The sequence below is a fragment of the Cajanus cajan genome, chromosome 5, assembly GCF_000230855.2.
Source record: "Cajanus cajan strain Asha chromosome 5, NIPB_CcT2T_4, whole genome shotgun sequence".
In the NCBI taxonomy this organism is placed as follows: Eukaryota; Viridiplantae; Streptophyta; class Magnoliopsida; order Fabales; family Fabaceae; genus Cajanus; species Cajanus cajan.
Window position 1 is genome coordinate 2,987,189 of NC_138521.1, and position 13,636 is coordinate 3,000,824.

The 13,636-nt window shown below is 35.2% G+C and overlaps 2 protein-coding genes across 2 annotated transcripts; one reads left to right on the forward strand and one right to left on the reverse strand.

Moving 5' to 3' along the window:
* The first annotated feature begins 1,031 nt into the window (after positions 1–1,031).
* Positions 1,032–4,270, forward strand: LOC109808770 (rop guanine nucleotide exchange factor 12). Its single transcript, XM_020371904.3, has 7 exons — positions 1,032–1,573; positions 1,788–1,904; positions 2,101–2,255; positions 2,361–2,435; positions 2,553–2,822; positions 3,098–3,418; positions 3,683–4,270. Exons 1-7 carry the CDS (start codon positions 1,306–1,308, stop codon positions 4,073–4,075), a joined length of 1,599 nt encoding a protein of 532 aa, XP_020227493.1. The 5' UTR covers positions 1,032–1,305; the 3' UTR covers positions 4,076–4,270.
* A 551-nt stretch (positions 4,271–4,821) lies between these two features.
* LOC109808667 (photosystem I reaction center subunit VI-2, chloroplastic) lies at positions 4,822–6,262 on the reverse strand. Its single transcript, XM_020371752.3, has 3 exons — positions 6,062–6,262; positions 5,742–5,868; positions 4,822–5,144 (listed from the first exon to the last, which is right to left on the reverse strand). Exons 1-3 carry the CDS (start codon positions 6,187–6,189, stop codon positions 4,965–4,967), a joined length of 435 nt encoding a protein of 144 aa, XP_020227341.1. The 5' UTR covers positions 6,190–6,262; the 3' UTR covers positions 4,822–4,964.
* Between the last annotated feature and the right edge of the window lie 7,374 nt (positions 6,263–13,636).

Genomic DNA, 13,636 nt, shown 5'->3' on the forward strand with positions numbered 1-13,636 from the left:
TTACTAATGCATTTGTTATGACAGTTATTTAATTTATTTTGTATTAGTGCATTTATTGAATTTAAAGGTTTAAAGTTTATAAAATCAACTCAAATGTATATATAGTCCTTGTAAAATAAGATTATTTTCGTTTTAACCCTTTTAATCTTAGTTATTTTTATTTTTATCCTTTCAAATTTTTGTTGTTTTCATTTTGGTCTTCTTAAATTTGGGTATTTATAATGTTTTGATTTTTCTATTTTGGTTCCTATAAATATTTTGTTTTCCTCTATTAGATTTAATGATGAATTTAACGATAAAGACGGAAGTGAAGAAAAGAAAAATTATAATGACAAAAATGATTTTTTTTAAAAATAATAAAATAAAAAACTCCTTATATTACTTGGGCTAAAAAGTTATTTAAACCTATTTTATTTTTAAAAAAAAGAAATTAAAGTAGATGTGAGAGAAAAATATGAAAATACAATTAATAACAACACAAATAACATAAAATCAAAATAATACAATGAAAATAATAAGAATATTTTAACGTAATATGAAATAAATGTTGAGTATTTCACAAGGAAGTAGTCATATGCTATTTTTATTTTTTTTTTGTTCAAGAGTTAAGTAATGGACTATTTGATTGCATAATTGATGTTTGACAAGTTTTGGAATCCCGTACTCCCAGTCCCAACTTTGGGTAATGACAGGGTGGATAATTTATGGCACTATAATTGTCATCAAATCTATTAAAAGACTCATGATTTGTGCAGGTGGCATCCTCTGAAAAAGCTGAGACCTACAATTTGGAAATTACTATGAAGACTTTAGACTGGGATTGAAATATCTTCCTTGATTCTTCAAGTGAGGCTATCTGCACCGTCCAGTGATTTCATGTCTGCTTCCCTGGTCTTCAGCAAACTTTGACCTTTAAATCAAAACCTTACCGTCCAATTTGCCAAAACAGATTTCTCTCATCATCAAAATAATAATGCAAAATTTTGTTTCCAATTCTTAAACCCATCTCAACAACATGCACCCCACGTTCAATGAACCCACCTCAAAAAAGGAAATAAAAGCCATCAAATATTCACCTCCAACTTTTTGTCAAACTCTCCTAAAAAAACCATCTCCCATTTCATTTGTAACTCTGGCTTCTCCCTTGCTATTTTCCTCCCTTCCACATGCAAAGAACTTAGTTTTCCTTATTTCTCTCTTCCTTCAGGGACCTGGAAACCCCATGTCTTGTTCTTGCTTCTTCATCATCCCTTGAGATTTTCCCTTAGCTAACATATACATTCATTAAAGAAAAAGGGAGGGAAAATGGTTAAAGCAATGGAACAAGAACAGGAGAGTTACAGGTCCAAACTATTCAATTTTAAAGGAATATTTGAGAATGCAGGGAGGCACACAAAAAGTTTGAGTGTTGAGAGTGCCACCACATTGGATCCTTCTCCTACCGAGGAAGAAGATCCAGTGTCATCAAGAAGTGTAGGATCAAAGCCTCTAAATGATCTTGATAAGGCTCCTAAGCCAAAGGTAACCAAGGAGGAAATTGCAGCCAAAGAAGTCAAAGATAAGATAAATCAAGGTAAACATTAATGTTAATTAGATTCAAATCAAACCTACTTTACTTTATATGATTAATTTAAATATAATGTTATAACTATTAACATTATTTCCATGCGAAGGAACCAGCCCATTTATTTTGAAGCTCTTTCATTCAATGCCTTTTATTTCAACCTATGTGAATGTGTTGCATTGGATTAGTGTATGATATTCATTTATGGTTGGGTTTAATTCAGAAATGGAACAGATGAAGGAGAGATTTGCTAAACTTTTATTGGGGGAGGACATGTCTGGTGGAGGAAAGGGTGTTTCTTCAGCTTTGGCATTGTCAAATGCATTCACAAATCTTGCAGGTATATATGTTGGCCTCTTGCATTGTTTCTCCTTCAACTAAGACATCATCATCATGGCATTCTTCTTTCTACACTGCTACAATCATGATGTGCAAACATTGTGCTGTTCCTTCCATTTTCAGGAGAGGTTGATAGCAGAAATGTTTCAAATAATTCATTGTCAGTTTCTCTCATACTTTTCTTACTGAGAATGCAGCTGCTGTTTTTGGTGAACAAAAGCGCCTAGAGCCAATGCCACCAGAAAGGAAAGCAAGATGGAGAAAAGAAATCGATTGGCTTCTATCAGTCACCGATTACATTGTTGAAATGGTTCCTGTGCAACAAAAGAACAAGGATGGCTCAACAATGGAGGTAACCCTCTTTCCTCTCTCCTTCCTTTTGTTTCTCATTCTCATTCTTCCCATCACAATAGCTGTAATATGAATATATGATTGAACTTAATCTTTGGTTGAATAGGTTATGACAACAAGACAACGAACCGATCTCCACATGAATATCCCAGCCTTAAGAAAGCTTGACACAATGCTTATTGTAAGATCACTATCCTTGCATCCTCATTGTCTCATGAGTTAAATATGATCATTGTTTTTCCATAGGCTTCAGCTTCAATTGATTGTTAGTTCTGATGCAAATATTGATGCTGAGCAGGATTGTCTAGATAACTTCAAAGACCAAAATGAGTTCTATTATGTATCGAGAGATCAAGATGATTCAGATAGTTCAAATAGGAAAAATGAAGACAAATGGTGGTTGCCTACACCTAAGGTTCCCGTTGATGGTTTATCTGACGGAGCAAGAAGGTTTGTTCAGTATCAGAAAGATTGTGTGAACCAAGTGCTTAAAGCAGCTATGGCCATAAATGCTCAAACTCTATCAGAAATGGAGATACCAGAAAGCTATATTGAATCCCTGCCCAAGGTAAGTGAAAAGGACTACAAGTCTATTTGGATAAACTTTTCCAGAATTATTTATAGGGAAATAAAATAAAAAGGAACAATGCAATCATCTTCTTCATAAGCAAAATTAGTTTATAGAAAAATTTATTTCATCTTTCATTCATATTTTTCTTTCCTATAAGTACTTCCAGAGAATTTTATCAGAAGAGGACCCTAGTATTTGCTCAAAACTTAATAGTCATCATGGTTAACATTTTGACATCTTAGACATATTATAATTTTGTTTTATTTTTTCAGAATGGAAGATCAAGTCTAGGGGACTTGATCTACAGGAGCATTACAGATGAATTTTTCGATCCTGATCAGCTCCTAGCAGCGATGGACATGTCATCAGAACACAAAATCGTAGATCTCAAGGACAGAATTGAGGCATCGATTGTGATTTGGAGGCGGAAGATGAACCAAAAAGATTGCAAATCATCTTGGGGTTCTGCTGTGAGTATGGAGAAAAGAGAACTCTTTGAAGAGAGGGCAGAAACCATTCTACTTCTCCTAAAGCATCGTTTTCCAGGAATCCCCCAATCTGCATTGGATATAAGCAAAATCCAATTCAACCGGGTAAGACTTGAGAGCAAGTCCATTGTCCACTTCACAGTTTCATTCTGCATGTGCATGCTTTTGAGTGCAATGTTGCATGACTATTTAACAAAGTTGAAAAGGTTTTAGAGTCTGATTGAATATAAGTTTAGAAATATTTTTTTAGAGTTTTCCTACTGAAAAATTCTTTATTTTCAGTAAAGAAACTCTAAAAAATGCTTATAGTTTGTATCTTTACAAACTCTTATTCTTTATAACATAACTAAGGATCACTTACCATTGCAGGATGTGGGGCAAGCTGTTCTTGAAAGTTATTCAAGAATATTGGAAAGTTTGGCCTTCACAGTGCTGTCAAGAATAGATGATGTACTCCATGCAGATTCCGTCGCTCAAAATCCACAAGGAAGAAGGAGCGTCTCGAGAAACTCAATTCCCAAGCCAGATAAGTCTCCAACTCCTAAAGAAGAGTCAGAAAAAGTTGGCGCAGAAACAATGACACTATCAGATTTCATGGGATGGAGCAATGATCCAGGTGACTCAGACAAGAAAGACTCAGATGACTCATACAAAGACATTGATAATGCAAAGCCTCAAAAACTTCCAAACGTAGTGACCGACAAGAAGACGTCCTACCTTGAGACATTGGGGGGTATGAGAAGTCCAACATCACGCCATTAGGCCAAAGGTTGAAATGCCAACACTTAGATGGAGAGAGAGAAAAACAAGCATCGGTGAGAAGCATGTGGTCCTCGGAGTTGTTTGAAGCATAAATATTTATTCTTCCATCATCTATTCTTTTTTGTACATAGGAATGAAGGAATTAATACAAAAGTTACAAAACCATCGGTGTTTAAAGCTTTTTTCACGTATGAATTTGTTGTCTGGCAGCCACCAAATGTGTTATTTTATGAATTCACATGTCATGCCTTTCGCTGCCATCGTACCTTAAAACACTAGATAACTGTATTCGACCAATGATGGAAGAAGGATTAGGCCTAATAGTGAAAACCATTCCTAACTCCACTTTTATTAGTAACTGATATTATTATATCTGACGTTATCAGCCGTTGAAGGCGCCATTTTATTTTAAAATGAATAGTTGTTTAATGCAAATTTATTAATATGTTGGACTTGAAAAGCAATATAATACAAGGAGTTTGTTTAGACTCACGCTTTTATTTTCAAAAATTCCAATAACATTTATAATTCTCAAGTACCAGGAAAAACATCCATAAGATGTAATATGATAGGTAAATAACCTTGTTCTGTCACTGTCAAAAATAGTATACATGTTGAAGAGGTAATAAGCTAATATAGGCTCTAGCTTTGCGAGTTACAGTTATCTGGTTAGTGGTTAGCCAAACCTCAAATCCAAATTAACAATATAAGATCAACATTCCAATCAAATATATTTTTTGCTTCAATTGAAAACCAAAGCAATGCCACTCAATTAGACCGGAAAGAAGCATCTTTGAATAGTAGTTTGTAAGCATACTTACACATTATGCAAACCAGAAAATAAAAATAAAAAAGGAATTCAGTAGATGGAGTTCTGATACAAATCAAATTAGATCTTGCCACGGGGACCGAGCTTTGGTGGAAGTTGTGGGCCCTTCTTGATTGGTAGAATATCACCTGAAGCTGTTGCACTGAAGTATGCAAGGGTAGAACCTCCTCCTAATATCAGAAACTTGAGTAACAATCCCCTCTTTGTGAATGGGGCAGCAAATGTCTCGAAGAATTTGCTCTGCAAATCCACATCAATGAAACAACTATGTAGTTTTTCAGATGTATGAAAAGTATTTGTTTGAGTATAATACTATAATTCCTAAGTTTGATAACCGAGCATATGCGAGTGGTGCAATAATAATTTGATAGGTACAAAAGCAATATCTAAAATTGACTTTAATACTATCTTAAGAATGTGAGTTTGAAATTTTGAACCTATTTTTATCCTACAAAACCATATTGTAAAATAAGGACTATTTCTCACTTATATATTATATTTTGACCTTATTTTTAATTGACTTAAAATCTCCAACATACTTTTTACATCGAGAACTAGACATATCGGATATGAAATTTGTAAGATTGAACATATGTGAATAGTCTGATAGTAGACCAATTGGAATGATAATTGTTATAAAAGAGGATAAACAGACGTAACATACATGATTTGTAATTGGATAGTGTAAGTGCATTTGAGTTGAATTCTATTTGTTTACCCACCAATGAGGCAATATATATGAATTGTACATCTATCTAATGAAATTATATACATGTCCCTGAATTATCTTTAATTTTCCATGTTTGATTCTCAATGAAGAATTTGCACATGACAAACCTGAAGAGGGTTGTAGGGTGAAGGTGCATCTGAGCCATACAAGTCCCACTGCCCTGTAGTGTTACCAATATCCTCCAAATCAAAGTACACACTTTTGTCACCATACTTTGCTACCACAGCACCACTCCTGTGATGATGTTTAATTATACTGTTTTAGCATACAATTGCAACACACATGACATGCCAACTATGTATAACTTATAAGGGAACTTTCCTTCTTTTTTTCTTCTAAAAGGAGGAAAATAAGCCAATTAACCTTATGATGGAATTGATTGATATTCATGTATAATCAAATCACAATCTTTGTAAATGCATGGAACCTGAAATTCTTGGATTTGAAACTGTGGCGAGAGGGCTTGAAAGAGAGCTTAGTTCCAGTGAGGGAACTTCCAGCAAGGCCATTGACTGCAGCAGGTTGAACAGCAGCTAAGGTTGCCAGAGAAGCCATCTTCACTTCTAACTTTCTTTCTGTGATTTTCCTGTATCAGTAATGCAGTAGTGTCAGGTGGCCAATGGGGGCATAGCTGTTTATGTTTTTGATCTGTTACAAGGACCTCATGTGTCCACGTGGACAGCTACATTCACTTCAGCAGATTTGGAAATTCATTCGTGAGGTCACACGTGACTTGAAGATAGATAACCTTATCCACTTCTCAAATCTTGGCCATAACAATATGAGAAACAATACAACATATGGAATAGGGTATCTACTGTACTTAAATATCAGTTAAACCAACTATATCTCTACCTCATTTTTGTTGTCTTTTACACTTTTTAAATATATCCTTTCATATATTTTTTCACAGAAAATAGTAATTCCAAATATTAATCTTTTTACCTTTATTTTAATTTTTATTGATAAATTAAGAAAATGTTATCACCTTTTATCACTTTCATATTTCCTAATTATTTATTTTCTTTATAATTTAATACTTGTTGTAAAGTGTGCATGTGTATTCACTATACTCTATTGTACATTTGTACTGAGCAACTGTGAGGTTAAATTCTTATATGGTTAAACATTGTCCGTTGTATTCTGTTAGTGCCTACTTTCGTCGAAATAGTTTCCATTTTAATGTCTACGTAATTTGTGCGGTTGAAATGTACAAGATCTGTGATATTAATTAAGTGTTGAAATGTGTTGTAAAAAAAATTTTCTCGAAATTTACAAGAATAAGAATTACGCAGACATTAATTTGTACGGTTAATATTACAACATCTGTATATTTTACGTTTTTGTAAATATAATAACTTTTATTTTTAATTAGTTCCAATTAATTTTTTTTTCTGTGATTTCTTATTCTTGTAATATTTGTCATTACTTTATTGGAAAATTGTAAAACCCCATTTTTTTATATAAAATATGGTATAAGTATTTTATTAATAACTGATATTTTATTTTATTAATAGGGATCATTAAATATTTGTTTTAATTATGTAATATATTTTAGAATATATTACATGATTTTTATTAAAAATTGTAACGATCTATCATGATCCCTACACTAAACGGCATAACTATTAACTTAAAATCATATACTAGAATGAATACAACATCGCACGGCATAACTATTAACTTAAAATCATATACTAGAATGAATACAACAATAATCCTATAATCCTACATATGTAAATATATATATAACTTAAAATCATATACTAAAATGAATACAACATCGCACGGCATAACTATTAACTTAAAAATACTAGAATGAATACAACAATAATCCTACATATGTAAATATATATATAACTTAAAATCATATACTAGAATGAATACAACATCGCACGACATAACTATTAACTTAAAAATACTCGAATGAATACATCCTACATATGTAAATATATATATAACTTAAAATCATATACTAGAATGAATACAACATCGCACGACATAACTATTAACTTAAAAATACTCGAATGAATACAAGTGTGTGTGTATGTGTGTGTGTCACATATGTGTGACATATGTAAATATATATTTTGTGTGTGTGTGTGACATATATATGTAAATATATATTTTGTGTGTGTGTGTGTGTGACATATGTAAATATATATTTTGTGTGTGTGTGTGACATATATATGTAAATATATATTTTGTGTGTGTGTGTGTGTGTGTCCTCCACAGAAACATTCCAGTCATATCTCTGTCCTGCTCTCATATCATGTATGATTATTGTAGTCCAAATCACATGAAAATATGTAAGGGTAAGCTAGGAAAAAGAAACAACACAACACACACACACACATATATATATATACAATAATATTGGAACATCACATCATTATCTCATCTTCGACAACACAACAACAATAGTATCACAACATACAACACATATCAACATAAGACAACTTTGAATCAACACAATAATACATTTCATCACAGTTTAACACAACATATTAACAACACAATCATCTCAACACATCATATGCTCAACACAACAACAATATGCATCATCACACATTTCAACTAGGAGATCTCTTATAACACAGGGTGAGCGGTTTAAGTGGTTTGATCCTATCGAACCGACAACATAAGGTGATCTTTTTGGGCTTACTAGATCAACAGTAAATTGGATATAAATCCACAATACAACAATTCAGTTTCTCAGATGTTACCACTTAAACAAGGAAGTATAGTACTAATGTCAGGATAGAACAACTGTGTACCAGCCTATTACGACATTAGTTAGCTTAACCAAGCCTCCTATGGGATTAGCCCACTGACTATTTTTCAAATACTACAATCTTCCGATACTCGATTAGGAACTAAGTTTCCGACTTCGTACTTTACTCGGTTAATCACTTGTAATTAGTATAGCTTGACCTAATTCTTATATTGTGATCACTTCATATATGTGTCCCTCGGCTTTGCCCACACACGGTACCAACAAAGTCCTAGAGGAGAAACAACACAATATCCACTTCAAGGGTCAACTTCCCAAGAAAGGTTTTTCAAAAAATTGAGCTCTTGGAGCACCACAACACAATATCCACACAATAGGATATATAACTTTCAAAAATATCTTTTCTAGTCCTAAGTGATCAACACAACTCAACAACACAGATCAACAACACAACAACTCATTATAATCTTCAACACAACAACTCAATCAACACAAAACTTTTCAACTCATATAATTATCATCACAATTCATTTACACTATGATCAACATGCCTCTCAACAACATATCAACATTATTCATATAGAATCCTACCATAGCTACACAACTTCACATTATGTCAACTTACTGTTGAGATTTCCGTTGAAACACTTTTGTTAATATTTGTAAATTCGTTTAATTCTATCAACGGTCTCAAACACGGCAAGTATACCGGCCGTTCAAGTAGTAAAAATATCGTATCCACAGGGATTAGAAGGTAATATAAGCATTTATTGACTATTCGTGACTAAAGAATAATTCCAATTTCATAGTTTGTGCAGTGAATTCAAAGTTGTGACTATTGGAATGAAAGCTGTAAATAAATATTGTTTTGTGAGTGGAAAAGGTAAGGAATGGTATTGTGGTATTGTGAGGTTGTGGGGGTCAGATTTCACCAAACGTAACACTAATGTATCCTTAATCTCTTGTTGAATTTATTGCTTAGTCAACCCATAAGTTTACTCAAACCTAATCCCTTAGAGCAAGAGCCTAGATGTGGATATTGAATATCAATCCCTTGAGTACCCAATATCTACATCCGCATTACGGGCTAGGGTTTAAGACTACTAATGGGCTAAGCTCCATTCCTAGATACATTTCCCACTAGGCATTTGTTTCAGAGCTAGTTTCAAGGGTTATTTTCCAATACCCAATGGAACCTATATCATGCAATGAGATTAAATCCAAAGCAAGCATTAAGAATAGAAACAAACACAACAACGAATAAAACAACATGTATATATATCATTAAAACCGTAAAGATTACAATAGAGTACGTTGGTTACATCTAACCCCACAAAATGGGTGAAACCACTCAACAAAGAGGGCAAATACAAAATAGAGATGGAAGAGGAAGTGAAGAACCGAAGGAAAGATCCGCACACGGACGATCCCAAGCCCTGGGAATCCCTTCCGCAGCTCCTGGAGGCGCCCAATGTGTGAATGAGGGAGAAACCCTCGAAAATGGCTTCAAATACGAGCCTGGGAGGTCAGATTAGGGTTCTGCGCCCGGCGCATAAGTTGTCGCGCCCGGCGCAATTACTTTTTACGCCCCGGCGCAGTGTCTTCCAGAGACTTTCAAGCATTCTCTGCCTTAGAGCGAGCCCGGCGCAATTCTCTATTAAGCCCGGCGCAATTCGTTCCAGAGAGTATTTAGGTACTCTCTGCCTCGATCACGCCCGGCGTGGTGGAGTCTCGCGCCCGGCGCATGTACAACTTCCAAAAGTCCACTGCTCTGTTCTTCTCAAGCCCGGCGCAGCGTCATCTTACGCCCGGCGCAGACACTCTGCTCTGCTCCTTGGCTCCTTGTGTTTCCAATCCAAAAGATCTTCAATCCTCAAATCTCTAGCTCAATACCTGTACAAAAAATGAGGTGGATTAAGGTATTGTTAGATGAATTTGGGTTAGTTATATCTGCATACAAAATGAACCAAAAAGAGAACAATTATATTGCAATGGTTCAAAGGATGAGTGGAATTTGTTCAATAAGCCTCATCCAAAAAGAGGTAAAATTGAGACTTAACAACTCCCCCAAACTTAGAACCTTGCTTGTCCTCAAGCAAAAGGTAATTAATCTAGCAGATAACAACCAATGCAAGTGAGTCAATTTCTACATCCTAGTTCACTTGTATCTTCTTTTCGCAAGCATGAACCTCAGATGAATTTCCAATCACAATTATTGCAATAGAACATGACAAGGTGCAAACAAAGGTTTCAAAAGAGATCAAAGAGCTGAGAAGAGTAATGACTATCTGTGTATGCATCCTCACTAGGAAAATGTTTCTCTCTATGCACACTAGTGTATCAGGGTGAGTGTTTCTCTCTAGTCTACTACTCACGCCACATAATTCAACTTTGCTCTTCGTTTCCAAATGAAACCAGTGGTAAAACAAATGCAGACACTTATCACAAGGTCTTTATTAGGGCAATCTGGGTCAAGCAGGGTCAAGCGGTAGCAGTTTTATGGTTTTTCAAGGATTGAAGGTGCTATAGCTTAAGAGAGCAAATAAGATTTTACAATGATGTCCCTCTCCATACCCCATTACAACAAGTTGGCACATGCCCTTTACCTGATCCAAGCCATTAGCCTTTATGAGATGCATATTTACATTTTTGCATCTTAATATTTTTGTTTTTGTTTTGCTTTGTTTTTCTCTTTTTTTTTTTTTTATTATTTATTTTGTTTTGTAATGGCTGACCACATACTTTCTTCTTCCCAAAATTTCCCATTCTTCAACTCCCCCAAACTTATTTGATGTCATCAGTTTGCTCTCTTAACCAAAGCAAGGGTTATGGTTAATTTTTCATGGTTTGGGACAAGTGGAAGGTGTGGTGTTTAGGCTTAGAAAGGTATGGGTCAAGTGAAGAGTGGAGATGGCTTTTTGGCTTAGATGGTTAACAAAAGATGGAAATGTGAATGCCTTGATCATAAAAGTGCACAACATAAGCAAACCACCAGGGAAACTCAAGCAAAGTCTATCATGCAACCTAAGTGTAGTTCACTCATAGGTATTTAGGCTCACACCTCACCCGGCTATGCATGCACAACTATCAAACTCAACTCAGTTCTATGATCAACATTGAAACCTGTATGCAACTAGTTATGAACTAAAGATCTAATGTGACTTGAAAATGTCTAAGGTACACACACCATAAACATCAAGCAAACTATAATCCAGAATCGATCACAAGCAGAACAAGTATCAACAAGATTAAAAACCATGCTAAGGCAGACTATTCACAAAAAGAACCAACAGAGTAATCATCAAAAAGACTATATATAAAAACAGTTAAATACTGAAAATAAAAGACAGAAAAGTAAATTGCAATAACAAAGGTAAACTAAGGTAGGATCCATCTGCTTCCATCTATGGGGTCTGGTCATCATCATCTCCAAGAGCTGCTCCACCATCATCAACTCCATCAACCTCAGCAGCTCCACTCCCCCAAACTTAGGAGCCTGGTCCCCAGGCCAACCAGTATACGCCTGAAAGTCCTGGTAACCAGAAGTGATTGCAGAGTGTACTCATGAAAGAACATGGTGAGCACAAAATTTATACACAGTGATGACCAAGCAAATATAGCAAAAATGGAGAATATCCTTAGACCAAAATTAAGCACAACATGCATGCACACGGAAATGAACTATAACAATGCAACATAAAGCACACAAACATACAACATACAACAGAACATAAAGAAACATGATTGAAAACAGATAAATATAGGCTGTCAAGAATGTGGTGCGCCGGGCTTAACACAGATGCGCCGGGCTTAATATCAGTAAAAATCAACGAGGTTTCAAAATCTGATATCGCGCCGGGCGTGCGTTAAACGCGCCCGGCGTGGTGGGTTCCAGAGACCACAATTCGAGTCTTGTGCTGGGCGCGAGGTGAAGCGCGCCGGGCGCATAACCCTGATATGGTCAGTTTTGCCTAAATTTACTTTGAGATAAGGCCTGATTTCCACCTAGATACAGAGTTACCTCTTCCTCACACTCCCAACAAGATGTACCCTATATTTACCCACTCAAGCATGATTCTAACAATCAACATCTAACACAAAATAATACATACCACAAACCAACATATAACACAAACAACGTGTACACAAAACAATCATGCATAACAAACATTAACACTAAAATCTACAACAGAATGAAAGGACAAACACATAAACAAAGTCAGATCTCTGGGTTGCCTCCCAGGAAGCGCTTGTTTACTGTCCCGAGCCTGACGGTGACCAACTTGAAGTGCTCTGATTCTCCTTCTCCTCTTGTTGCTCTTGTTCCTTTTTGCCCCGTGTGCAATCTCATGATTGCTCAACAATCACTCAGAAGGATTGGTGAATCCAATTTGAGCAGTACCTTGCATACAAGAGAAAGCTGAAGACTAGAGTACACAGGTTAGCTCCAACAATTCATTGCTAACAAAGAATAACAAAAACAGTAAAGGATTAAATCACAAATAGCTATAAATACTAAATTGCCATTCTAATCCCCGGCAACGGCGCCAAAAACTTGTTGAGATTTCCGTTGAAACACTTTTGTTAATATTTGTAAATTCGTTTAATTCTATCAACGGTCTCAAACACGGCAAGTATACCGGCCGTTCAAGTAGTAAAAATATCGTATCCACAGGGATTAGAAGGTAATATAAGCATTTATTGACTATTCGTGACTAAAGAATAATTCCAATTTCATAGTTTGTGCAGTGAATTCAAAGTTGTGACTATTGGAATGAAAGCTGTAAATAAATATTGTTTTGTGAGTGGAAAAGGTAAGGAATGGTATTGTGGTATTGTGAGGTTGTGGGGGTCAGATTTCACCAAACGTAACACTAATGTATCCTTAATCTCTTGTTGAATTTATTGCTTAGTCAACCCATAAGTTTACTCAAACCTAATCCCTTAGAGCAAGAGCCTAGATGTGGATATTGAATATCAATCCCTTGAGTACCCAATATCTACATCCGCATTACGGGCTAGGGTTTAAGACTACTAATGGGCTAAGCTCCATTCCTAGATACATTTCCCACTAGGCATTTGTTTCAGAGCTAGTTTCAAGGGTTATTTTCCAATACCCAATGGAACCTATATCATGCAATGAGATTAAATCCAAAGCAAGCATTAAGAATAGAAACAAACACAACAACGAATAAAACAACATGTATATATATCATTAAAACCGTAAAGATTACAATAGAGTACGTTGGTTACATCTAACCCCACAAA

Bases quoted from the DNA above. Each gene is read 5' to 3' on its own strand.
- LOC109808770 (XM_020371904.3), top strand. From the start codon at position 1,306: ATGGTTAAAGCAATGGAACAAGAACAGGAGAGTTACAGGTCCAAACTA. The intron at 2,436-2,552 runs GTAAGATCACTA...GATGCTGAGCAG, and splicing joins AGCTTGACACAATGCTTATT to GATTGTCTAGATAACTTCAA. The intron at 3,419-3,682 runs GTAAGACTTGAG...TTACCATTGCAG, and splicing joins GCAAAATCCAATTCAACCGG to GATGTGGGGCAAGCTGTTCT.
- LOC109808667 (XM_020371752.3), bottom strand. From the start codon at position 6,189: ATGGCTTCTCTGGCAACCTTAGCTGCTGTTCAACCTGCTGCAGTCAAT. The intron at 5,869-6,061 runs GTTCCATGCATT...ACATCATCACAG, and splicing joins TTCAAATCCAAGAATTTCAG to GAGTGGTGCTGTGGTAGCAA. The intron at 5,145-5,741 runs GTTTGTCATGTG...GTGGATTTGCAG, and splicing joins CACCCTACAACCCTCTTCAG to AGCAAATTCTTCGAGACATT.